The 27,339-nt window shown below is 38.5% G+C and overlaps 3 protein-coding genes and 1 long non-coding RNA gene across 5 annotated transcripts; 3 read left to right on the top strand and 1 right to left on the bottom strand.

Moving 5' to 3' along the window:
- Window positions 1–2,449: 2,449 nt before the first annotated feature.
- On the bottom strand, window positions 2,450–3,509 carry LOC144630980 (tyrosinase-like). The gene has a single exon (XM_078489332.1). It carries the CDS (start codon window positions 3,497–3,499, stop codon window positions 2,450–2,452), a length of 1,050 nt encoding a protein of 349 aa, XP_078345458.1. The 5' UTR covers window positions 3,500–3,509.
- A 6,619-nt stretch (window positions 3,510–10,128) lies between these two features.
- On the top strand, window positions 10,129–11,151 carry LOC144630979 (tyrosinase-like). Its single transcript, XM_078489330.1, has one exon. The coding sequence runs from the start codon at window positions 10,129–10,131 to the stop codon at window positions 11,149–11,151; it is 1,023 nt and encodes a 340-aa protein (XP_078345456.1).
- Window positions 11,152–14,790: 3,639 nt separating this feature from the next.
- Window positions 14,791–16,680, top strand: LOC144629570 (uncharacterized). The gene is made up of 3 exons (XR_013566397.1): window positions 14,791–14,796; window positions 14,966–15,060; window positions 16,090–16,680. It is a non-coding gene; the product is annotated as an uncharacterized LOC144629570 (long non-coding RNA).
- Window positions 16,681–21,206: 4,526 nt separating this feature from the next.
- On the top strand, window positions 21,207–25,133 carry LOC144630662 (uncharacterized). Of its 2 annotated transcripts, XR_013566597.1 has the most exons (4): window positions 21,207–21,318; window positions 22,826–22,942; window positions 23,273–23,654; window positions 24,674–25,133. XR_013566597.1 is itself a non-coding variant. In XM_078489026.1 (3 exons), exons 1-3 carry the CDS (start codon window positions 21,270–21,272, stop codon window positions 23,482–23,484), a joined length of 378 nt encoding a protein of 125 aa, XP_078345152.1. In that variant the 5' UTR covers window positions 21,207–21,269; the 3' UTR covers window positions 23,485–24,036. The 2 variants fall into 2 exon arrangements, 1 of the variants encoding a protein (XP_078345152.1); XM_078489026.1 differs by lacking the exon at window positions 24,674–25,133 and having other exon boundaries at window positions 23,273–24,036.
- The last annotated feature ends 2,206 nt before the right edge of the window (window positions 25,134–27,339 follow it).

The following is a 27,339-nucleotide window of genomic DNA, read 5'->3' as shown; positions in this document are numbered from 1 at the left end:
ATGAGATTATCTAATCGACGCCTGGTTTGCAAACGTATCTATAGCTATATATGCGCTCAGGGAGTATAATGTGATTGCAGCTACCGCTCCGCCAAGAGCGAATATTCTTATCGAGATTCTTAATAAAAAAAGAATATGGGCCAAGGCTGGTTGGATAATGAATAGAAAAGAAAATAGTTTCCAAGAAGCTGAGGTTGAGGATTACTGAGCAACTGCATACCTTGATGGGAAAAATGTGTCTTCTTCTGCACGTAAACCCTTAATAGAAAGACAGCGCCCTAGTTTGCGGAAAATAAACAACGTTTCGGCATTCTGACTTTTGATAATACTGTGACGTCAATGGCTTCATTATCATCTCGTTTAATCGAAGCACACAGTCAACGCAACATCATGATTTTGCACACTCAAATAAGTCTATTGTGCTCTCAGGGAATGGATTTTTTTATGGACATTTCACGAAGAATATGGCATTTATTCTTTACAATGATTTTCATTTTATTTTATTCTATTGAAAAATAGCGCGCTTGTTTGCAGATAATCATAAACAACGTAACGGTATTTTGACTTTTGGTAAAAATCGCGTGATGTGGACCGCTTCTTTTCGCTAATTTAGAGCACTCCGGTCAATATCATGAATGGCAACTAACAATTAAATCTAATCTGTCTATTGTGACTTGTTAATGGTTTTTCTGTATAGTGTACCTCAAGAGGGTACTCAATTGCTTAGTTCATGGAACGCACAAAACCACTTTAAGTCAATAACTTGCGGTAAGCTAGGTTGAAAAGCTAACTATACCTGAATGAAGGCTTAAAAGTAGATTGGACTGAAATCCTTTAGATTTTTGATGAAACAATTAGACTACCAGCAACCTCGTTGACTATCGTTCTGAAGTTATGGGCTGGTAACCTATAGTAAAGTTGTTTTGACTTTGATAATAAAACGCGGTGGATATTGTGCATACTTATGATGACACCTTTCCACATCAATGGAGTATAAATTAGATAACAAGGCTACAACTTTGACACTCTGGATAAATTGGTCTGTTTTATGCTTGTAACATTTTCAAAGAATATATACCGTAGTTAAGTGCATACATGTCCAATACACCCGACCCGTATCGGGTCGTCAATTTGACGTATGCTTCAGTCGAGAAACATCATATTCTCGTCTTCATGCAGTCAGTCTTTTTGAGAGCAACTCATCAATGTCTTTCAATGCAAGCGCTCTGGTCTGCTCTGCACCATCATGCAACTTTGCGAAATGTTGGCATTCTGGTTCTACCAGAGCCTTGAAGGCTTTACTCAACCTGTGGATTTTAGCATTTAGTGCATAGGAATATGAATCGCTGAAACTGATCATGAGAAGCAACATTTGACATCAACATACAGATTCTCATTACCACTCTCTTTACATATACTTTCAATGTGTCTAGGAGAATTTGATGATATACCGATATACGATTTTCCAAGGTCTCTTTGTGACTAATATCTTAATTCTTCTGACAAATATTGAAATGGTTGCTTTTTTTATTGAGATGTTTGAGGAAATAAAATGTTGATCAATGTTAATACAAGGCTTCTACTGGCTCAACGGCAAAATAGTTTCGGTCGCCTTTTTTTACATCTGAACAGCAACCTTTTATTCCCTCTACATCTTGCAATGCTTTACAGTCATTATTGCTGCGTTGCAAGTTGCAGAAATAATACATCGTGCAACATGGCCTAAAGTTTGCATGAAGAACTTGAAAGATGTACAGATCAGTACAGTTTGTTGTGCCGTGCCCCTTCGTACCCCTCCCCTGCCCTCCTTGAGTGGGTCACGTGATTTACATGGACCATGTTTGAAGTGATTTCAAAGATGTCGTTGATTTGTCAAGGATTCGCTTTTCACCTTTTCCACTCGTTGTGCAAACAATGAGGCCTGAACTGAAGTAAGTCTTCGTTTTGATCGCTTATTTGTATTGTTTTTGTTTGTATTACGGTATTTTTTCGTTTGAATCGCAAGCTTTTAGTCGGTACAGCCGTACCGACTACGACAACAGAATAAACTTCTTCAGTGCCCAATATTTGTTTTATTTGTGGTTTTGTACAGCATATAGTAAAGATTTTTTCCAGTTTGAATTTAAACTACCAAAGGACAAGTGTTATGTTGATGGGAATTTAAATATGTTGCTTGAATAAATTTCAGAGATATACGCTGCTCATTATATTAATAAGTTTACCTAAGATCACAACTTTTGCCACGCCACTTTTGTGGGGGGGGGGGGGGGTTTGGGATGGTCTGTTCTCGAAAGCAGCTAAGTCATCAATCAAATACAATGTTACCATAGTTACTAGTTGAGTAAGGCCTGCATAGATCACAAATATGGTGGAGATCGGCCGCCACCCTTCTATCGACTTCTGCCTGGTTGTCAAAAATAGGGACTCGTAAAAGCAAGGGTGAAATGTTTCACATAGCATTTTCCATGCCATCACGTACATCTTCGTAACGAATTTTGATTCCTCCCGGTAAATTATCATTATCTAACCACTGCCACCCGTAAGTAGAGGAGAAAGGCAATTTGATTTTTGATTCTGAAAAGGAAGCGAATTTATAATCATCGCCCTTGTTCTGCCAGGTGGTCCATATTTTGTCCACAAAACTGTGAAGGAAAATAAACTCAGGAGCATTAGAGGAACCATTACTAAAAATCATTGCTCCTCTGACTGCAGCGTGCAGCGCGACGTGTTTGAATCTAAGGAACTGTTCAAAAGTTGAATATTTAGACGCAGGACTAGAGAGAGCATCTAAAACTTCTTTTCTGTTTGGCAAGATCATGCTGTAGTTGAATCTTCGTCTTAGACAATGCCCTCCTGCCATTGCGGTCAGACTCCACACGTCCTTTCTAAATGGCCCATGTTCTACGCAGTTTTCAGGGGGGACACCATTGCCTCCCAAACCATGGTCCCCTGAATTCCAGACGTCAGTTGGATCAGTTTCCCTCCACCAGTTCGTAGCCATGTGGCTCCAGTCCCAAAACGGTAAGGTGATGCGGCAATCGATCTTCCTCAGGAGGTTTTCCCATTGAAGCAAGTACCACCGATGCCAAGGCAGGAAGAGGATGGGTGTCAGATGAAGCAATTCTTGCGGCATCATTATGTGACACCCCACAAGATTGCTGTATCCATCCACGAACAAAGGATCTATGGAAGCTCGTTTGTAAGCTTCGATGTAACGACGGCGATCTGCCATACTCATCTGGGTGAATTCTCGTCTCACTCGATAGCACTTTACTAGCTTTCCATGCTGACACTCGCACTCGTCGTTACATTCGTTATACACAATGCTGCCATGTTCACACTGAGTGGTTTCTCCGTCATCGAGAGACAACGGTTGTATTAAAGAGAGATTCGTAGGGGACGCTTGGGTAGATAAATTGGTCGCGTTTGCTGTCGAATGTGCAAGTAATAGAAATCCAAAAATCTTCACTAAGGTTAACGTTTTCTGACGAACGGCCATCTTGAACTTTGCTTGCTGTTAAGAGAGTGAAAATAAATGTATTGATTCGGACATTTTCGTCATCAAGTGGTCATCAGTTAGTGTTTCAGCTAGTGTTTCCTCCCTTAAAAGAATGTGGGTCTATGTAACAAATGCTTTTCCTTTGACTACCATGTTGTAATTCCAACACCTTCCAACTTGATTTTGCGTGTTATAATAATCTGGATGATCACGATGGTAATCTTTTCAAAAAATGTCAAAATCAGTTGACCATAGACAAATTTTCACAAACACCTCAAATTTCATACCATTCCTTTAGTCTTAATTGATCAGTGCTCTTGAATTTCTCGCAAATCCCGATAATATCTTACCACGGAAAACTTGCACAACATTAACTTTTCGTCTCCGCGCAGGGCGCTGAACATTTATCAGTTAGTATATGCATCACTGATTCAGGTCACTAAATTATATTCTGAATTGCTCTTGCTAGCTGTTACATATTTTACGCTAGGTTTCTAGGTCGGATTCCCATATTTTCCAATGCTAACTTGTCTCTGAGACTAATATGCTGTTTCTTTATATCACGTATACCACAGTTAGCGAGAGGGAAATAATTATTCGTCAACTAACTTTAGCTCCAACACTGACTAAGTAAGAGAAAGCGAAATAACTGATTATATGCATTTGTTATTGTATGTGTTATTTTAATAACACGTACAACAACAAAATGTGTTTCTGCTCTGTGTTAGATCTTCTCTTCATCGTGAATTTCTTTAATAATTATGAAGTCTACCAAAAATAAAACGTCGCTCAGTGATTTTACACAACCGGCATGCTGTCTTTAACTATAGGCGGAGATGTCAATGTTTCGATTTTTAAATTTCATTATTTACTTGTACTGTTAAATAACTTCAGTGTCCTAATAGCATGTTACACTTACCAGCACGCGAGAAATACAATGGAATCACTGAAACTTGAGCCCTACATTTTACATGTTGATTGCGTGTCAACAACGTTTTACAGTTACAAAAACATTGGTCGCTCGCAAATTTGCAAAAGCGCGTCGAAGCAGTAGAGTTGTTTCGCATAAGGCCACTCCATACGGTAATGATATACTATTCGCACTGCATAAATTATCGACATCGTCTATAAGTACTACAAATCATGAATAAATTGACATTGTTCAAGTGCAGTGGCGGAGGGAACATACCAAGTGCGATTAGTAGCCAGCTGGTAGTTTTTTTGAATATTGTTGGGATTCAGTTGTGGGTGTTCATATCGTTCAAAGGGTATTATGGATGGTACAATTTCACCTACTCACCCACCCTCCCATGATGTACTTAGTTTGCACTGCGACTCTTGTCGGGTCGCCGAATTTTATCCCCAATCTTAAATGCGATATGCGATGATTGTTGCAGTGCGGAATAGGATACTATTAGTGGATTTAGTAGAAATACAAAGGAGACCAGTTTTCTTGTCAATGAAAATGAAAGCATTCTATTTTGCGCTTATCGGCCAAGAAAAAGTAACCAACTAAAGGCTAACGTTCCTCGCGGACTTAAAATGTAAAAATGTCTTGCGAACCGGGATTATAAATTAAAGGCAAAAAACTTCATGGGCCCTCCATCGATACACCCAACTGCAATTTCACATTGTCATGGAGAGAATTGGACTTGAACATGATGCTCTCGGAGAGGTACTGCCCATGGACTGACAAAGGCTACCTGTATTTCGTTTTTCGTTTTACTCCCCTCCGCGCTACACAAATTCTGCGAATGCAAAGGTATGACCTGCAAAGTGCGTGCATATTCAACCACAAGTGCCGCATTATCATGGAGCGTCTCTTTGAAAATGTTTAATACAAGCATAAAACAGTCCGGTTTACCCAGAGTGACATGTGGAGAGGTGTCAACATTAGTATGCACAATGTCCATCGCGTTTTATTATCAAGGTCAGAACAAGGTAACGACACTTTACTCGATTTTATACCCGGCGGAGGGTACTCGACATAATCTCGAATAGGGAGGTACGGCCCGGCCTCCTAAACCCTGAACCTGTAAGTTATTGTGCATGTATTATAAGTTTTTTGTGTGTCTTTGTGTGGCAATAAAAAATTAATTTATTAATTTAAAAAAGTAAACCCTGACCCAGTTTAAGGCACGAACCTCTGATTTTCCTACCCTGTTTAAAACAGAATGTCAATTTATGATACCCCGTATAAGACATAAACAAGTACCTCACTGGCTTTGTTGTAATCGTGAATTAATTAAGCTTAGTATCAATGCCAAAATCAACATTAGTCAGCAATACGGCTTTTGGCTAAGTTTGTATAAATTTACATTTCTAGAGGTGTAAATACATTGGTCCATGCAAAGACAAAAAAGCCTAAAAAACCATACTCTATCGGGCCGAAAAGATTCCTAAAACGATCTCACATTTGCTAACGTAGAGACACGAACCCTACAGCCTAAGAGGACACAACGAAGCGGTTGTCCCACGATTTTCAACGTCCTTTTTAAAGAACTCAATTCAGCACAGAGGTGCAGTATTATTAAATTTTGTGTCAAGCTACTTTAATAACGCTACCAACCACTGAGAAGCAGTTTTGCAAAAAAGCGAGAATGGACCTCACGCATGTGTGATTTTCAATTTTAAATCTTAATCTTATTAAAATATTTATCCTTTATTTTATTTTATTACAGTGTAATATTAATTTTTCTTAGGTAAGTAGTTAGTCACACGTACACACGGCCCCTCAAGCATGTATTTGCTTTAATACAGATCGTGGTTAAATGAAGGTTTTGTTATTATTATTATCATCATCATCATCATCATCATCATCATTATCATTATTAGCCAGCAGCCTTTTCCCATCGCAGGTGTGTATTGAGACAAATACAGTTTCCCTTCTCATGAACGACGTTTGTTCTTAAGATATCAAATTTTCCATTTCGTCGCTGAGTAAAGAATAAATACCATAATCTTGGACGAAATTGGCAGTGTTCTTTAAAGTCACGTGACACTAAAACGACTTAAGATAATTGAAGATTTGACCGGAACGATAAAAATAACATGAATGTTCAATTACTTTCGAAAGAAGAAAAAAACATTTTTGAAGTGTCTGAAAGTAAAAGCTCCTGCGGGGTTTATCGGAATTTAAAAAAAATGGAACTCGGAAAAACTGTCCTTTTCTGCGGTAGTTGATAACTTCAAATTATAAGAAAACACTAATAATGATATAGTTAAGGTCCTCTTTCTTCGGATTATTATATCGTTTACTTACCTGATTGAAGAATCATTGACCCATGAAAGTCATAAACAGAGATTCCACCCCTTCGATTTCATCGGCAGTCTCTCGACTTGCCTCTTGCCTCCTGCTCTCCCGATTTTTATCGGATTCTAACGATTTGTCATGAAACTCTGGAAAAAAGGAAAAAATTGCTAATCTTTAGTACTTTTTTTGTAATCTGAGTGTAACAAAAGTAAAGAAAAGCACCAAAAATGTCTGTGAAAATAATGAGACCTTATAGAACAACTCAGAAATGATGTCAAAATGCCGAAAACGGCACTTGACAGAACCTAAAATTGCAAAATTTCCCTGTGGAACATACCTCCAGACCCCCCTAGAGGCTCGCACCTTCGGCGCTAAAAATACTCCCTATTTTCCTTTAAAAAGGGTTGGAATCTCTGCATAAACCATGAACGATGCGACCCAAATGTTTACTGGAAAATTGGAAAAAGTACTATTTGTCTGTGACAGGATTAACATGATAATAAAACAGGCTGCATAAAATATGCTCTTAAGACTCTCAAAGAAAGAAAAAACTATTGATTGTCATTACTAAGCTGACCAATACAGTCTACCCAGAATCCCATTCGGTCTTATCGTTAATAGCACCAATATCCTGAGCTAAAAATCCTAAGGTTCAAAATGGGGAGCTGTCATTCCTCCATTAAGCGGCCACATTTCCATAGTTACCCAGTAGAAGACCCTTGTACGCAAAACTTGTACGCATGGCTTCGGATCAAAAGTAAAAATAATAATACTTTATTGAAACACAAATGGTGTCTGAAAAGGAGGACCATGAGGTTATCCCTATTTAGGTCCCCTAACTAAAATTACAATCTAAAATTTAAAAAATTAAAATATATATTACGTAAATAATTAACAATTTAAAATATCTATTAAGTAAATAATTAACAATCTAAAATTAAAAGATTTAAAAAAAGCTATCATTCAAAAAGCTATTATTCAAAGTACATGGGGAAACTAGAAGTAAGCTTCCTCTACAAAAGAAAACATAAACGCGAGGAAATGTAATACACCGGAAAAAATAAATAAAGAAAGAAGAAACCACGGATACTATGGCCACCAGAGAAAGAGGAATGACAGGCTGACCTAGATAAACCGGGAGGAGAGTTTTACTCCTGTTTCAAGCCACATACAAACTAAACTGGAACCAAAAGAAAAACGGCAAACAGAAAGAGAGTGAGAAAACAAAACAGCCCGAAAAGCGCAAAATTGCGGCCTGTAAAGCTAGACCCACGGAATCGGTCTTACTTTTCCCTCTCAATTTCTTAAGCTTTCCATCAAACGCTTCAACGCTCAAATTTACCTGGCCATGTAAAGAAAGAAAAACAAAAACACTCATTCACCATTGACAAACGCCAGTTATCGGCATGCAAAAATATTCAAAGTACAGCCCCAAGTTGCTGAAGGACACAAAACGCTTCTAATGCGAGGTGCTAGAAATCCCTGGCGGAAAACACAAAGAAAAAACGTTCGCTCTCAAAACAACGCCATAGTGTATGCCCGGGGGGGGGGGGGGAGGATGGGTACTCCTTATTATGGCCTATACGGGGAGGCTCCGCCCGAAAGAGGTACCTTTTTCAGGCTTCAGGTATATAAAAGGGTAGGGATTTCACAAGTTTAGGTATACGAAAGGGTATGGAAATCTCTCATTTAGGTTTTTCCTAGGGCCTTTAACTAAAATATATCGAACTGATGCAATTTATGGCTGTATTATTTTAATTCATTAAACGCTAGATGAAAACGACAAGAAAAAGTCGTGTTCTAAGTCTATGCCATATCTTTAAGGTATATTAAAGGGGTACCTTTTTACAGTAAAAGGTATACGAAAGGGGTACAATTTGTGTCAAAATGGTATATAAAAGTGTAAGGGGTGGGAGCTCCGGGCGGAGCCTCCCCGTACAAAACTTTTTTGAGGACCCCCCCCCCCCCGGGAGTTTATGCTTTTCACAGGGTCAGAGATTCTTAAATTAGGTGTATTATATATCCAGGAATTGTGTAATATAATTTGCATATCGCCCGTTAATGCTTCATTGCTTTTGAAACTTTGCGAATGAACAGATGATTTCGAAGCAAGAGAATATTCTCTTGTTCGAAGTGTATAACTGTTTTGACGCGGAATCAACTGGGAGAATTTAGGACTCAAGTTTCAGTCGATACTACTGTATTTCTTGCGTGCAGGTAATATAAGAGAAACAAGCTCTCAGTACAATAAATTTCTGTAGATTTTTGCTAGCGCAAGTAAAGGGAGATATTATAGTAGAATGCAGATTTCTCAAACCTCCAGTGGAAATGAAATTGTTTCGAGAAATTGGGAGGTTCGAATAAGGTTACAGAGAAGTGCTGTTCAAAGGAAACGAAAACTGGTTCAAGAGATCAGGAGTTTCGAGAAACCGAGGGTTCAAAGAGTTGGGATTCTACTGTAGTTATAAATACGAACATCGAGATCTTCGCGTTAAGCAAGAGACAACAAGCTTGTTGTGTAGAGTCAAGAGAGAATGTTTTTTTTGGTAGGACCAAACTGTTGTTTCATGACAAAAAACACATTCCCGTAACTCGTTATAGGAAAAATGCGACGGGGAGGAGATCGAACAGAAGACATAAACAGAGTGGTCACATTCATAACGTATACAACAGTAAATGCATATTAATAGTAATTAAGCTTTCTCTCAACTTAGTCAGTGATAGAGTGCAAGTTAGTTGACGCGTTTTAAACAGCCAAGAGCGCAGAAAGAGCGTTTCTGAACTGAAATGTAACTTAGTTTAAGGCATCGAAATCCGACGCAATGAAAGAAAGAAAATTGCGCACCAGTTAAAACAATTCAGTTTAGTGAAGAAATCGATGATGCATACAACTGATACAAATATTCAGCGACGTGCATGAAAACGAAAAGTAAAGTTTAAATGCCAACTGGCGCAAGTTTTCCGAATTGATGATAGTTATGCTCCAACCATGGCAATATATTTTTTAAGGTTTGCGAGAAATTTAAGGGCAAAAATGGTATGAAAGCTGATCGACTGATGATCTAAGTGAATGTAATTTGAAGTTTCAGTGAAAATTTGTCAACGGTTGGTCGATTTTGACGTCTCTTGAAAAGATTATCATCGTAAACCAAGTAATTAAAACTCGTAGAATCAAGTTTGGAGGTCTTGAGAATTAAGGCATAGTCGTCTAGTAAGGAAACTTGTTTGTTACTTAGAACCATATTGTTGCAGGGAAAGAAATACCAACTGGAAACACAACAGATGGTCGAAAATGATGTGTATCAATACATTTATTCTCACTCTCTTTTATACAGCTATCAAAGTTCATCGCGACCATACATTAATCACGTTAACCATGATGAAGAATTTTGCATTTCTACTACTCGCACTTTCGACAGCAAACACGATCCAATTATCTTCCAAAGCGTCTCCTACAAAACATTCACCAATACCGCCGTCTCCTGGCGACGAAGAAACCACTCAGTGTGAACATGGCAGCATTGCGTATAACAAATGCAACGACGAGTGCGAGTGTCAGCATGGAAAGCTCGTCAAGTGCTATAGAGTGAGACGAGAATTTACCCAGATGACTTTAGCAGATCGCCGTCGCTACATCAAAGCTTACAAGCGAGCTTCAGTGGACCCTTTGTTCGTGGATGACTACAAAAAGCTTGTTGGGGTTCACATGTTTATGCCGCATGAATTGCTTCATCATTCACCCATCATCTTCCTACCTTGGCATCGCTGGTACTTAATTAAGTTTGAAAACCTTCTCAGAAAGATTGACTGTCGCATCACCCTTCCATTTTGGGATTGGAGTCGAATGGCTGCAAACTGGTGGAGGGAAACTGATCCAAGTGACGTCTGGAACTCAGGGGACCATGGCTTGGGAGGCAATGGTGTCCCCCCTGAAGACTGCGTGGAAGACGGCCCTTTTGGAAGGGACGTGTGGAATCTGACAGAAATGGCAGAAGATGGTTGTCTAAAACGAAGATTCAACTTCACCATGACCTTGCCAAACAGAAAAGTAGTTAGTGATTACCTGTCTTGTAATGTGTCTGAATTTTTAACGTTTGAAGAATTCATTAGGTATAATGCTCACGCTTCGCTTCATGGCGCCATCAGCGGGACCATGCTTAGCAACAACGCTTCTTCTAATGCTCCTGAAACTATTTTCCATCACGGTTTCTTGGACAAAATATGGGCCACTTGGCAGAGAAAAGGCGTGGATTATAAATTCACTTTCTTTACAGAATCAAAATTCAAACTGCCTTTCTCGTCGACTTACGGCTGGCAGTGGTTAGATAATGACAATTTACTGGAAGGAATCAAAATTCGTTACGAAGATGTACGCGATGGCATGCAGAATGCTATGTGAAATACAATGCTCAAGAGTGTAGCTCTTCATTTTGGAAGTTGTGATTTTAACCCGTGCTACCATAAATGAATCGTTTCAAAGTGTCCTTAAATTAATAACTTAATAATTTAGTGTGGAAGAAATCTATGTAATCAGGAAAAGAAGATAAACTTTTCACACCTTATCATCAATAGGAGTGTCACTCGCTTTGAAGGTAGAGTGACCCCGTGGGGAAGGCCAACTTTTATCCATGTGAACACACTCGGTATTTTGGTCAAGACTTGACATACAGAGCATGCATTAACCACGGGGGGGGGGGGGGGGCGGGGGGGGGCTCGGTTGTTAAGGACAACTCAGTCTCTCAAATAAACGCTCTCGCTCTCCCCACAAACCGACAGCCTGGAACAGGCCATTTTCAACCCACCTGTATAAAACACATATTACATTGTTATGTGTTGTATTACCTTAACTTTTCAAGGTAACTTAAAATTATATGTGCGTTCCAGGAACTAAGCAAATGAGTAATACTCTTTTGCATACCGAAAAGTCATTGAAAAGTCACAAAAGACATGCATGGTAGATCTATCTTCTTTCAAATCATGATTACACTGACTGAGTACTGTTTTGGATCAGCGAAAGGAAGCTATCGACGCACGGTATTATCAAAGTTAGAATACCGCAAACCAGCTCAGCAGGTTGTTTAATTTTCCGGTGAGAAATAAACAACTGAAGCCACAAGAGGAAAGAAAGGAAAGGGATTCGAACTCCGGGATTCAAACTAGAGCAATATTAATTGATACAAAATATTCCCTGAAATGATTTTAAAAGATTAGAAATCTAATGGCATAAATAAATCCCGTTCTACTACTAAGAAAATATTGGACTGAAAAAAGGCATTGTGGTTAGTTGGCTTTAGTCCTGCATGATTAGTGCCCCCGGCTTTTTAGCTTTCAACTATAGTCACCGCACTGCGGTCCTTAAATGAATTATTTGAATATAAACAAGCGAGTACTATACTCCCTTATTCTTAGTTGGGTTATTAGGCAAAAGTCATTAAGGAGAGTTGTATTTTAAGAGCACAATAGATTCAGTTGTTATTAAAATCATGAGAGCTTTCGACCCCACAGCGTAATTGAAAATCATAGCACCGAATCGTTGTATGCGTTTAGTAGATCAGGGCGCCTGTTTCTGTTCTCGGGCTTTTAAAGAGGTAATAATCCAATTCGGTCCTAACATTTCTCTGTTTTAAACATTTCCCTACACTAGCTCCGTGCGGCTATTTGGGATAGAACTATAACGTTCATTATTTGTTAAATGCGCACTCAAGTTTAGCAAACCACTGAAGCAAACTTACCGACCAACGGGGCTTAATTTACGGCTTATCTGTTAACATCATCTTGAAAGTATTTATTAATTTAACATCATAGAACAATCTTCTAGGATGATTATTTTCTCGACTGACTGATCCTATTGAGGAACTACCAACCATGACTTTCGCCTATCTGAATTAATTAACACTGTTGTGTGCTATTGTTATAAAGCTGGTAGAAGACATGCAACTGAAACATAGTGTTTATATTGGTTACTTGGGTTTTAATTTTAGGCATCATAATAATTTTCCTCGTCCAAATTACCAGGTGCGTTCAATTGTCATCAAATTTTTATAAAATTCAAGTTTTGAGGAGCACAGTGTCAAGTGACCTGTTCTAATCTCTGGTGGGCTGCGCTGAAGTGTAACATCAGTGATAGATAATATCAAAACATTACCAAGATAATTTGTCTGTTACCGTCATCTTGAATTTATAACTTTCATTTAGAGTCTTCTAGATTCGTTTGTCGGTTCACTGCTCCTATTGAGGAACTGCCAAGCATGACCGAGATGGCTCGACTCAATTAATTTTATTATAAAGCCCTTTTATTAGAACGTGTTGGGAGACATGCAAACCGAAAAACAGTGTTCCAGATACTTAGGTAGGTTTTAAATTTTAGAGACCTTAATTTTAGAGACCGACCTCTGGTCGGGTACGCTGACGCGTAACATCAAAATATTACCAAGATAATTTGTCTGTTACCGTCATCTTGAATTTAAAAACTTCATTTAGAGTCTTCTAGATTCGTTTCTCGATTGACTGCTCCTATTGTAGAAGTGCCAAGCATGACCGAGTTGACTAGACTCAATTAATTTTATTATAAAGCCCTTTTATTAGAACGTGTTGGGAGACATGCAAACCGAAAAACAGTGTTCCAGATACTTAGGTAGGTTTTAAATTTTAGAGACCTTAATAATTTTTCTCGTCAAGTGTTGAGGAGCAGCTTTCATGTAACCTGTTCTAATCTCTGGTCGGGTACGCTGACGCGTAACATCAAAATATTACCAAGATAATTTGTCTGTTACCGTCATCTTGAATTTAAAAACTTCATTTAGAGTCTTCTAGATTCGTTTCTCGATTGACTGCTCCTATTGTAGAAGTGCCAAGCATGACCGAGTTGACTCAACTCGATTAATTTTTACTATAGTGCCCACCTGTTGGAAGACACGCAAACTGAAAACTAGTGTGCAAGATACCTTATTAAGGTTTAATTTTAGACATCTTAAACATTTTACTCGTCCAAATTACCGGGAGCACTCATTTATCATCAAATGATTATAAAAGGCAAGTGTTGAGAAACAGCTGTTTGGTTATACTTGCTCTGGTCTCTGTTCAGGTACGTTGAAGCGTAACATTCTTGATCAAAATATCACAATTATTTGGCCTCCTATTGCTTAACCTTAGTACTTCGTCCCAAGTTGAAAGTCAATTAAGTATCATCTAGCAGCTTTTGCCTATCGCGGGCTTTTATTGCGCAAACAACGGAGACCTTTTCACTCCTCGTTAAAGTCGCAATGTTTGATTTTGTCGCTACATTTAAAATCTGGATGAACACTGTTCAAATACCATAATCACTCCCCACTGATGCCCTGAATTAATAACTCATTAAAAAGCCACTTCCTTAGAGCACAATAGATTTAGTAGACTGTGTAAAATCATGATATTCCATTGATTGTATCCTCGAATCAGCGTGGTGTTATTAACGAAGCCATTGACGTCAAAATATTATCAAAAGAGAGAATGCCGCAACGTTGTTTATTATCAGCAAACCAGGGCGCTGGCTCCCATTAAGGGTTTGAGTGCAGTAGAAGACGTTACGTTCTGATTAAGGTAAGCAGACACCAGTACTAAATTTTCAAACTATTTCAGGGTAAAACTTCAAAACCTTCTAATCTAAGAGTTCATCTTCTTGGAAACGGTTTTATTTTGTACTCATGATTCGGCCCATACCTTGTCCGGTTAAGAAACTCCGTAAGAATTCTTACTCGCTATTGGGCCGTGGTAAACAAATTATACCAACTGATCGTATATCGTATAGAGATACGTTCTACACACCACACTTTGATAAGTCAATAAAGGCAACTTCAGAGGCTATCTGAGAGAATTTCAAATTCTCTTTAATCAAGAAAGTTAAACAGACACAAAATTTCAAAGTGTATGATTCATGCCCCTCATTTTTTAGCGAAGGTAATGAAGTTTACGCTTGATGTATTCCTTTACTAGCTGAGACATATACAAACTTTTACTTCATAAATGAACTGTTTATGGGAAGAAATTTTATTCAGTACTGATTAAGGTTTGTTGGTGTTCACTTCTCAGTAAAAGCGCGTCCTAGAACCGTCAGTTGGCAGAAGCTAAGTCTTGGAAGTTGTTACGTTTTTCGGGCAGTGAAAATAACTCGGTGTTAACTTACTACACTTAATTGTGTCTATACTGCATTGATTCTTTCTTGATTTGCTCTTTAGGTTTGTGGAAGCTTGTTGCCGTTCCCCGAGACTCCATTCAGGATGAAACTTCACTTCGTGCTTCTGATCGCCGCACTTCTATTGCTGACCATTAAGTGAGTGCATACCATAATTATGTGAACTCATGCTTCCCCTACTTTTTACGCACACATGAATATTTATTCCCACTTACCATAGTGCCTGTTCATCTTCACTATCACTTTCACTTTGATCCAAATCACGGAGTTGAAGTAAGAGGTGCTTGAAAACAAACAAATAAGAAATCGAGTGATCAACTCATGAATTCATACCTAACTCGCTACCTTGACCTGAATCACGATACTGTATTAGCAGCAAAACAAAAAAATATAAATCTTACCATCAATTACATCCTCGGGTCGCGGCCGCTTTCGTCGTGGGCTTTCGTCGCGAATATTAGAAGTGGAATCGTTTCCCCTTGACAAAAGGAAGACCTAGAATCCATCAATAAACGATTATATATACATGCACTTCGATATCAAAAGCGTAGAAAAAAAACTGTTAAAAAATGAGAAGCTCATTTCATCCATGCATTAGCTTACCTTCGTCGCTGTTCCAACGACAGAAGATGTCGGTTGAGTGGCCGCACTTCATCTTAGCTAAAACCCAGGAGGAATAAATAATATGGTCCAGCCATATTCTTTGTTGTCCTTTTTGCCACACTTTCAGCCTGGTGGTACTGCTTTCGTAGATTCTCTTTCGACCGCTTCCACTTCGAAGGCCATCACGGGAAGACATCGCCAACTTGAAGCAAAAATAACGCGAAAAAAATCGCACTGCGACAAAATGATGCACCAAACAGGCTCTGCGAACACTAGACACAGCTTCTTGATTGAAATTCCTCACTCTATTCAAGGATGTACGCGATATACAAGGATTGAAAAGCTTGCACGAATTTTCCGACGAATTTGAGATACTTGAGATAGTTTGTCTAACGCTTTCAAACAGAATCGCCTGGTCACGTACATTCGCAGTGCGTGATATCGTTCCTTTAAAAAATCGTACTGACATATCATCAAATTCTCCCAGACATATCTGTAAGGTATGTAAAGAGAGTGGTAATGAGAACATGTATGTTGATGTCAGGTGTTGCTTCTTTATTTCAGCGATTCATATGGGTATTATTATCATTATGGTAAAAGAGGCATGAAGAAGATAGCTCGTCCCCAGTTGAAAGCAAATACCAAGTGGACCGCCCGCGACTTGAGCGATGCCTTCAAAGCTCTGGTTAAACCCGAGTGCCAAGATTTTCCAATGTCGATGGTGCAGGCCAGGCCAGAGTGCTTGAATAATCTTGATTAGATGTTCTCAAAAGACTTGCCTGAAGACGAGGATATGATGTAGATTACTGAGGCTTTCGTCACAGCAAGTCAACTAAAACCAGTTTAAAATCTTATCACTAACAATCCATGTATTCCTTGGTGTATTTTGTGTTCTCGGTTAAGTAGTGCCTTACTTCTTTTGTGTGAAATTGTAAAGTTCTCTGAAAACTGTTACAAAGATAAAACTGTTCACTTTTCCCGAGAGTGACAAAGCTTTAACCTTGTTATCTCATATATACTCTGTTGATGTATGCACTGAAACATTAGCAAGCACATTGTCCATCGCGTTTTACTTTTAAAGTAACTCATTAAGTAATTCATTCGGTCAAATACCTAGGAAATGTTAGAACGGAATAAATCACTGTGTTTTGTTGATTTTTGCCTCGATTGTTGCTCTTAGTTGTTTAGTTTCTTAACTAAAGTCACCGTACAGGCCGTACAGTGGTGGGTGACGACGCATGGCGACTGGATGATATCTAGAGAATTGTGGGTCTCCGAAACGTTAATTTGATCTGATCTCAAAATTTGAGTAAATTAAACGCGCGCGCGACAAAGTGGCAAAGCCGCAAGGAGCTTCGCCACCGGCTAGTTGTCGCACCTTGGCCGGCAACTTGCTCTCGCTGCGTTATCCCCGATAAAACCGCCAGCTAAGCAGGCTAGGCCGAGGGTCTCGGTTCAAATAAATTAAACAAAATCTAGTTTAGGAAATGCGTTTCAATTTCTAACAAAATTATGAAATATTTCTTTGAGCGACACAGCCAAAGGAGATACGATTCCCGGGAAAGGGGGTGAGTGAATCACTTCCAGACTGATTTTAAAACGCCCTCTATTTTCTCGTATTGATCTTCGATCGTTAAACGTGAGAAAAGAATTGCGAGAGACTGGGAGCTTTTTCTTTTGCGTCGTTTTGAGTTGAAAAATAGAAAGACATAGAATGGCTGCGAATAGTCCAAATCACTTCAAGTTTTCCCACCCATTAAGTCCTTTCTAAGCCAACAGAAAAATGGCTATTTAAATATATATTTTTTCTATTTGTGAATAAATGTTACGCTTCAAAGCAAGTTTGGAACAAGTGACTTAACTGCAAATATTTGGTACCAAATATAAATTCCAATAATTTGAAGTTGCAACACTTGAAAGATCTTGAAACAAGCCCAAAATTTGGTACCTTGAAACTTCATCATTCCATTTGCGTGTTTTGCGAACGGTGCACAGCTTTAAAGGTATTGCTATACATCGCAATTCTTCAAAGGAATCAGTCGATCGAGAAAGGCGAAGAATCGCCCGAGGCCGTGAGTCCATTGAAAACCAATGGGAAGCTAAACTGGGTGATTAAGTTTGACGTTGTCTCGAATGGCTAGTCAAAGCAATTTAAATTGCTAAATCATGATTTTAAAGTGTTTTCACACACACTATGCATGCATGAGAGGTTTGTTTGTCTTTCAAAAGGAAAGCATATTTACTACATGTATTTCGGCTGCTAGCTAGATTCAAGTATAAAGTCAAGCTGATATAATAGCTATTTGATCTATCCCTACCTGGTTTATTCCGTTTATTCGAATTCGGATAATTATCTGTTTATTAAAGGCACGCGGGAGCTATTTTCGAAGATTGTCCTATAAATGTTAAATATATTCCGTCAGTCAATGGTGGCGCCACATTTCATTAAAGCTGCGGTGACTAACTATTAAATAAATTGTCTAAGACATTTCAGTCATTATCAACATGATATGAAAGTTTGCAAAATTTCTTAGCCCTTTATAAAACGAGCTAAAACCTGGTTCATTCTGTTGGCATGTTTCTCACAGGGGAGGATATAGGCATTAATTTTGACGCGCACACAGGTGATCAAATTAAGCCGTACTATAACAGTTTGTGTGGATTCAAAATTGAGCGTACTATGAGCGTTTGTATAGTTTTGTGAGTAAGTTGACAAAATCTTCTTTTTCCTTTTTAAAAGCTTCAATAAAGTTTGAAACCTTACCTAGTGTCCTTATTTTGTCTTTCAAGTGCGTCGGAAAGCCATGCGCGCGATTTTCATTTCAACAGTTTTCTCTGCATTAAACCTCGGGCCGGATTTTTTAAAATCTATCAACAAGTCTCGATCATGGATTATCAAAAAAGGTAACCGGCGTCAGGGCAAGTATTGAATTGTATCATTCGCCATCGCTCCCCTTGGGGCTCATATATAATGGATTACCTCCCCCCCCCCCCCTCCCTCCATCGCCTTCGACTGGCTCCAACTGACATCTGTGCACGTACACAATTGTTGGCTTGCTGTCTTGTTTCCACCCAAGAGTCTTGAACCCAATAAAAAGAACATACGCGATGACACTTGATCTATTCATATTTCTATTTAAGTAGCCTTTTAACACGTTTCTTCTTTCGATCTTTGTCAACCAATCACATTTCTTTTCTTTTTTTTTAACTGCAAATTTCAGTTTCATGTTTTTGGATATTAGACCGATCTGACAACTTCAGTCGTATTTCATTTTTTTTTTTTTAGAAACTGTTGAAAGTAGAATTCCAACCCGCGCACGGTTTATGTTTCTGTTTAAGTGTTTTGGAAACTGAAAAAACAAGTTTAACGTTTTCTCCTTTTTTATTCTTTTCGAAATTTTCACCGAAGTTTTCGAAAATTAAAAACCAAATGGAACAAAAAGTTTTTCTTCATTCAAAATCCCAGTGAATGCGTTGACATTATCGGTAAATGAAAGGTACTGGTAGCTAGCATGGCTTCGACGTCTAACGTCACAAAGGTCCAATAATACGGGAAAACTTTTTTCTTTCGGCTTGTCTCGCATCCCGCAACATCGTTGCATTGCAAGATGTAAAGTGCTGTTGCATGTATTACCACCCGTATTGCAAGTTGCGGCAACATGTTGCACAAAGTGTAACTCATGTCTACTTCGTGCAACATGTTGCCGCAACTTGCAACTCGTGAGGTAATACGCGTAACAACACTTTACAGCTTTCAATGCAACAATATTGCGAGACTGCAATTCACTGCATTAAAAGTGGGTTTCTTGTCTGATTTTGTTTCGTATGTCGGCTTTCAATTGAGTTTTATATCCTGAAAAGAGAAAAAAACAATAATGGTGAATAGTGGTGAACAATAAAAATTCCCTCGCCTACCAAAGACAAGCCGCCTGTAGATGGAACGTGCAACCAACCGGGAGGGACAATCTTTGTTTTGGTTAGCAGAAACAACTTTTCTTTTATTAAAGGGACATGGTCAGCGTTCTTACCGCGCTGACCTGGACACTAGTTTTCACGTTTTGAAAATAGTCCATGATGGAATTTTTTTTAAAACGAACCTTCAGAAATCTGCTGCAATCTTCTCAGTGTTTCACTAAATAAGAAAATTTAGAGAAAAAAAATACACCGAGAAGATTTCTGAAGGTTCTCTATTTTTGATTTCGGGTTGAGGTGGACTTTTTTCAAAACATGAACGCTGACCATGTCCCTTTAAATCGCTCGGCAAAAGATGGCTTGGGGAAGATGGGTAACCCTCCAACCAGGAAATTTTTACATATACATCGCTCCCTAAGAATTTTACAGACAAAATAAGTGTTGTCATGCAATTATACGTTATTTTATTCAAAACGTTTATCCCATGGGTCGCAATGAAGCTAATGAGTAGAATAGTTATTGTGAGTACCTATAACGCATTTTTAACAGTAGAATCTGTCACTCCAGGAGTTTTTTATTACCAAACTTTTTAATTTTTAAATCCTGTTCAGTCTTATCATGACAGAATACAATGATTAAAAGATTGTGTCAAAGTATGACAGCAATAGTGAAGAAATTATTCAACATGATACGAGCGTGGGAGAAAGAAAAAAATCTGAGTCCCCGACGGGAATCGAACCCATGGCCTCCCAGATACCGGTTGGGCGCTCTAACCAACTGAGCTACGAGAGACTCGTTGTGAGCTGGGCCATTTACTAGGTTGATATATGACACGCGTCCTGCATACTGCTGGGATCAATATTGTTGTTTATTGGTGCCATATACCATCGTGCCGTGATTGATACTGTCATAATATAATAATGTGTAAAAGATAAAGTTGCTTTTTTTGACGCTCAGTAATTTTGACGTTTGGGAATTTGGGTAGTTTGGAGAGTAGGAATGGCGCAGTGGTGAAAGTACTCGCCTCCTATCAATGTGGCCCGGCCGCGTTCGAATCCTGGACCCGGCGTCATATGTGATTGACTTGTAGTTGGTTCTCGTCCTTACCCCAGGGGTTTTTTCCTCCTGTTTCTCCGGTTGTCTTCCTTCGACAAAAAACAATACTTCTACATTAGAATTCGATCTGGAATACACGGTCCCAGGCAAGCTCATAGCTTTAAATACTTCCGTCTCTCAATAAGGTATTTTTGTTGTTCACGTCAACGACAAATTATAAATAAAAAATAATTCTTATTGGTATTCAGAGAGCTTTTTTCGGTTCTTTTTTAACCTTACAACGGAAGTCTATAAAGAATACAATGACGTTAGCTGAAGTTGATATATTTTTAGCTATTTTTAGTTTTGTGTGTTCATTTTTATTCAAGATTAACTATAGAACGGTGTAGCAAATTTTTCTCTGAAAAAATAAACTGAATTGAATTTTGTCGATTAAGTTTCGTGACTTTTGAAAAATTAAATCTCAAATTGTTTTTTGAAAACTGAAAGTTAAATTCTCAGATCGTTTCATGTTTCAGTTTTTCATTGGAAACTGAAAAACAAAGCTTGAAGAATTCTTTGTGTACGTTTGTGTGTGTGTGTGTTTTAAAAAAAAAAGTTAAAAAAAGGACATGCATGAACGTCATTTTCAGCATAATTTTCTTAAAATAAAATATAAAATCTAATTCAAATGTTTTGATTTTCTGGATTCGAGTTTTCCGAAAACTCAGTGACCTTTGAGTGTAGTAGTGCTGTACTAAAACGTAAACAAGATCCTTTTATTGAAGCCTAGCGACATGAAGGTGACCTTTCTTTTAGTTGTCTTCCTGCTACGCATTAGAGTAGGTGGGTAAATTTGTGATTTTTTTCCTTATTAATTTACAATGCTTTATGGTCTATGCAATTCACAGTTATAAAGTCTACAACATACATGATGAACAACTTTGAGGCCGAAAAAAGACAGAGCCAGGGGCAAGTTTGCATACATGTTACCGCTGGCATGGAGCGAAGAGTTTCAACTAATTGTTACAATTGGTTACAATTGGCACATTCTGCCTTCATAAAAGGATATATCTATGAAAAATATCGAAAACCAATGTTTCACCTAACGGATCTGGAAAAATTTCGATGTTGTCTCAAATAAGAACCCACAATTCGCTCTTGCTATATAACAAGACTCTCATGTTAGCATTATTTAAGTTAAACAATTGTATAAATATTTGAACTCGCATGCATGGTTTTATTACCAGATTTTACTTTTCATACTGTAGCAAACACTTAAGCCGAACAATTCAAGTAACTGATTCGCGTGAGGGAACGGCAAAGCTATGGACTATCTACGACTAGGAGTATGTCAACTCCCCTCATCTGGATCGGATGCTAGTCCTTTGCAGGGTTACAACAGAATTTTATTCGCCGGTACCCATTTATGCAAGGTTATGCATCTGGGTGGAGAGAGGCACTGTGAGACTGAAGTGTCTTGCCCAAAACACAACAAAAAGGCTCCCGGGCGATCGCTGGAATCTGAATTGCGCAGTGCGCGATCCAGATTCCAGCGAGTTAGCAATTGGGCAACTGTATACGTCTTCGCCCACAGCCAATTCAGCATTCCTAAATTGTCAAAACATCAAGACTTCTTTGAGTGGTTTCCAGCTAACAAGGTGCATGTGCAGTGCACAAGTCTTTAGCACCGATACTGGTGATGGGATGTAGTTAAGAAGAGAATGCCACAGTGCTAAGATTTGCGGGCTTATTTACGAGGGGATGGGCGCTATTTTCAGAATTTACGGTAGAAAACGCGGGCTCATAACGAGTGCGGTAAGACATCCAAATAGTTGTTGATAACAAATATATTGAATAGATTTAGCCAAGTCTAAAAGCGGAGCTCCCCGGCTATTCAGCTTCGCCCTTTTCGAAAATCCGAATTTTCTGACCGATAACAGGAAAAATATAGCACTTGAGCCCGCGATCCAATGGAAACCCTCATTTGGTCAGCGGTAAACTTCAAAAAAACATTCGACCTCGATTTGTTTTATATGTGAGCCCGCGATATGGTCATGTGATACTGGTCAGCGGATACCTTGTTTTGACGGCTGTCATTTGACCATGACATGGATGTCCAATGTCAAAGATGTAAGCTGACGTTAACCATAACCTTAAACCTATTTCTGGAGTATGGCCGCCATGTTGGGGCGCACGCCCCAGCGAACCATGCCGCTAGCCATGATGACCATGAAAAACCAAAAGCATGGTTCTGTTAATTTTCTATGGGTATGGGGCTTTGCTCTACGGCCCTTCGGGCCGCTTGGAGCTCCACTATAAGGCATAATGAGAGGCATTTTTTGTATTTTAGATTTATGCAAACCCGTCTACTACTGTCCAGATGACAGCACTGATAACGGTCTTCCAAGTGGCAATCGAACATACCAGGCTTTGGAGGATCAGTCAATGCCTTCAAACTCTTCCACAGGTTAGAGGTGGAGGTCTTGCCTTAGTTTGTCGTGGGAAGACTGCTTTAGAGTGTAGACTAGGGAAATTTGTTTCTTTTTTTTTAATTTTTTTACAATAACAAAGAAAATTTACCAGCGAGTTACAGAGAAAGCCAGTGCATTAGCGCCGTGCGTAACAATTTCTCAACTTTTTCAAAATTTGCATTCCGTTTACAGGTTACGTCAAACTTATGGCCTGGCTCTCTCCTGTCCAATAAGCGCGCGAGAATACTCTCAGTTAATTATTGTTGAGTTCTCGATGACAATGTTCGAATAATTAAGCTATGCTTTTTTTCTTATTTTTTCATTAGACAGACAATCCGCCTCATCAGATGATAAGGAAGTTGATGAGATCGTTGGAGGAGTTGTTGGTTCTGTTGTTTTATTAGCCGTTGCATATGTAATCGTAAAAATTCGTCGTCGAACAGACAGCGAAAAAGACAGCAGCAGCAGTGACACAAGTGCTCTTATTGACGTGCTAGACGAAGCTCGCAATTTTTGCGGAGTAGACGAAGAAGATTAGCCTTTGGTGGCAAAAAGTGTCTTTTTTGTACCATTTAATCATATTTCCTATTTAAATACAGTAAAAACCCACATAAAAGAAAAAAGTAGTTTAAAAACGTTAACACTTAGGCTGAAATTTGGTCAAAAATGTACCATGTAAGAACACATTCAGCCTGAAAAATGAAAAATGTTTTTACATTTAAAAAATTGGTTGCCAGTTTCTTCTGAGTTTCGATTTGTTCAACACCAGAACTGCTTCCCCTCCCCCAATGTAATATTATCCCGTTCATTAATACAGTTAAGGTTATTTCCATCCATTAATTAATTAAATTATTGTGCTTGCACATTGATTCCATCTGTTGGTAGTCTATGCCGTATTTAAATTGTAAGCACAATTTTAAGAACACCTTAAGAACACTTTAAGGCTGATTTTGCAGAAAAAAACACCCGATATATGAGAACAAAATCAGCCTCAACCCCCAAAACAGATGTTTTTTTAATGCGGGTTTTCACTGTAATACATGTTCTGCTGATATAATAATCTCTATTTGCTCATAATGTTGAGAATTAATATAAATAAATTATTAAAGTACAGCTAGATATGACAGTTATTGAAGTTATTGTCCAAGGCGGAAGTCACCGTTGATTACAGTTTCGTTCGTGTTGCTACCTTGTGGCCTGGGGGAGGGGTCCTTCCTATAGTGGACAATACGAGTAAGCTCCGCCCAAAAGGGGTGCACGTTTATTTCGGACTAGAGGTACCGTATTTATTCGATTAAGGAGGCTCCATGTAGTTTTTTAAGCCGAAGGGTGGTTGTTTTGAAAATTAAAATTTTCTAAGAAGCCAATGTTCGATTTTTGCCAAAATACACCATAATGATCAAATATGACCAAATTTTATTTTTTTAACCGTCACTTAGTCACAAAGGTTACCATAGCAACGATTGACGTTTTCTTTTGTTCTCGAGGCCTCATTAAACAACCCTGTAGTGCAAAAGAGGAGTATTGGTTATTATTGAAATTACGATTGAAATTGATTTAAAACTACTAAGAGGCTTCCGCGAAGACTGAGTTTTCTTAGTATCTTACAAAACCTTTCAATGAACAGTTAAAGTTTTGCTTTCGTACATCTTCACGTTTTATTATTACTCATTGTTTTCTTGCACCATTAACTTACTACTTGGTAAAAATGGTGAAATTTTAATAAGCGCCCACCCTCGAATAAGCGCCCACTCTCAAGGTCCAAAAATTTAATTAGCGCCCGGGGCGCTAATTAAATAATTAATTTTATACGGTATATAAAATTAAAAGGGTAGGGATTTCAGGTGTTGGAGTATAATAAATGATAGAGAAACTCCAAGAGAAAACTGTCTTTTAGCTATTTGGGACCTTTGAAAATATCTCGAACGGACCATTGATTCGCCTAACTATTTCAAGACGTTATTCAAGTGAAAATTTTCGAAATAAGACGCAGTATCCCTACGTAGGTATGTGAAAGGGCTACCATTTTCTGTCAAAGGTATGGACCAGTGTCTGACATTTGCAGATTGCAGACTGCAGCCTGCAAATGTCAGACGCCGAACCCAACGGACTGAGCGTCCTGATAACAACGTGCCATTAATTACCCCGGTCCAAAATTGTGCTCAGGGTTTACTGCTGCGATGAATCTCCTGGTTTAAGTACACAGCTGTTGTCAGTAATCAGCTATATTATACAATAATAGAAAACGAATGTTGCGTAGTACTTGTCGTTCATTGTAGGAAAAAGTACGAATAAAGTAATCTGAAATTTATTCTTCAACTCTGGCTTACAACTGAGTAACTACAAATTTATGCTTACACAGCATCACGGCATTTCTCTTTCTATTAATACTTTAATATCATAGGTGACAAATTACTCCTTAATTTTGGCGCGAAATTTCAACGTTAATTTATAATTTCACGTGTGAAATTATAAAATTGCCATGGCAACATAGTTAGCGGCAAGATGGCGTCCGGAATAAAAGATGTTTTAAGGTCATAATGTGAGAAATAATTGACAGTTGATTCATCTTTGAAACTTTTTGTCAACGGCAAAAAGGAATCTCTGAAAGGTTTTATTCAAAGACTAAAAAACCTTGCGAACTTTAAGCAAAATGTATGCTTTAAACTTTTCAAAGCTCAGAATTCGCGATGCAATGTACCAGTCAAAAACATCTAAGATTGCAAACGTAATTTGTCACCTATGATATTAAAATGTAATCAAATGGTATACTCGTGAAATTAGAAAATAATTTCACTTGCATTTTGTCAAACTTCTAATAATTTCCCTCGCCTAAAGGCTCGGGAAATTATAGAATTTTGACAAAACGCGCGTGAAATTATTTCCTAATTTCACTCGTCACCATTTGATTACCCATACTAATTATTGCTCTGGCGAGATACGGGAAATGTTTTGTTTTTTAAATAAAATAATAATTATTATATTGCTTCTTTTATTTGAGAATGCTGAAAGTTTTTGGAAGTGTTCGGAAGGCAATAATAACCCAAGGTATAGACGATGGCTTGCACTCATCCTTATTTATTTCGGGAGAAAAGAACAGGAACAATAAGAAGCAAAAAATAACTGATGCATGAAACAGATAAAAAAATCTTTTAGGTGGCTAGTAAGACCATTTACCTCTCCCCTTCAACCTCACCTCCCGACCAAAAACTGATTTCTTCCTATATCCATTGCCAGATGGTAACTGGCTTAAGGTACAGTCAACTCTCGCCTAGCTAGCTATTGCGGACACTCGCTATTACGGACAAAATCCAGATCCCCGGCGAAAGAGGTTTGACTGGAAATGACTCCCGCTAATACGGACTCTCGCTATAACGGACACTAAACGACGCCCCGAGCGTGTCCGCTATAAAGAGAGTTGACTGTAACTGTGTCATGGATTTTGGCTAAATTTACACATAAGAAAATGGCAACAAACTGAGTGAAATATTTAAATAACCACTTAACACAGTTAAACGGAACATCTTCCTTTATATAAACTGCAGTGGTATAGCGAGTGGTAGGAAATCGAGAAAAATGGTATCACACATGTGTGGATAAAAATGATATCCACACATGTGTGATATCATTTTTGACCAATCAGCTAAGAGAGTTTCCATGTTTCAATGCTCAATAAACCAAAGTTTATCAATATTAAATCGAAACATCTTCGGATCTTTCTCGGCAATCTTCGGAGATCTTCGGAAATTTTCGGAAAAGTTCGGAAAATGTTCGGAAACGTTCGTACGACCTTCGGACGACATTTTGTAAAAAATATCTCACTGTCGATTTGAACACTTGAAGATAAATTTCATATCTCCAAGCAACCATGTGTTATCCTCTATGTACTGCCTGGATGTAACAAATCCTTTAACATCCCAATCAAACGGGCTACCCTGGACGTATCGCCCATTCATGACGAACTCAGTCGTGTAGGTTCCTATGCCGATAATATAAAGGGGAAAACAGTCTTTTTCGCTCTTTATGTCCCATGAACAAGTACGCATTGAGTGTGGTGGCTTGATCTTGATGTAAAGTCATGTTATAGACTTTTATAACTTTTCCTAATCTTCAACCAACAATGTAAAACGTGAAGCACTCGCAGGGTAGATTACGGTTTCGGTGACTAATAACAAAACAGTTTAGTCCCTAGGAGTTTTCTCTTGTTTCAGTGACCGTGAAAGGCATAGGGACTAGGCTGAACGACTCAACATAACAGCTGAGACTACTCAGGTGACCAAGAATTTCCGCGAATTATCAAACTTTAATAACCATAATTTTCAAACTTTACGTTTGATTCCTTTGCAGTTTGAAAAGGCAACAGTTAAACTGGTGGTACATCTTGTAAAAAAAA

Source organism: Oculina patagonica, chromosome 11 (genome assembly GCF_052425735.1).
Source record: "Oculina patagonica isolate OP01 chromosome 11, crgOcupat, whole genome shotgun sequence".
NCBI classification, from domain to species: domain Eukaryota; kingdom Metazoa; phylum Cnidaria; class Anthozoa; order Scleractinia; family Oculinidae; genus Oculina; species Oculina patagonica.
The sequence above is the reverse complement of the archived record's forward strand: the minus strand, read 5'-3'. Positions and strand labels throughout refer to the sequence as shown.

What these genes read in the sequence shown, in the direction of transcription:
- LOC144630980 (XM_078489332.1), bottom strand. Translation starts at nt 3,499, where the DNA reads ATGGCCGTTCGTCAGAAAACGTTAACCTTAGTGAAGATTTTTGGATTT.
- LOC144630979 (XM_078489330.1), top strand. Translation starts at nt 10,129, where the DNA reads ATGATGAAGAATTTTGCATTTCTACTACTCGCACTTTCGACAGCAAAC.
- LOC144630662 (XM_078489026.1), top strand. Translation starts at nt 21,270, where the DNA reads ATGAAGGTGACCTTTCTTTTAGTTGTCTTCCTGCTACGCATTAGAGTA. An exon ending in CCTGCTACGCATTAGAGTAG is followed by an intron (nt 21,319 to 22,825) that starts GTGGGTAAATTT and finishes TTTGTATTTTAG; the next exon opens with ATTTATGCAAACCCGTCTAC. An exon ending in GCCTTCAAACTCTTCCACAG is followed by an intron (nt 22,943 to 23,272) that starts GTTAGAGGTGGA and finishes TTTTTTCATTAG; the next exon opens with ACAGACAATCCGCCTCATCA.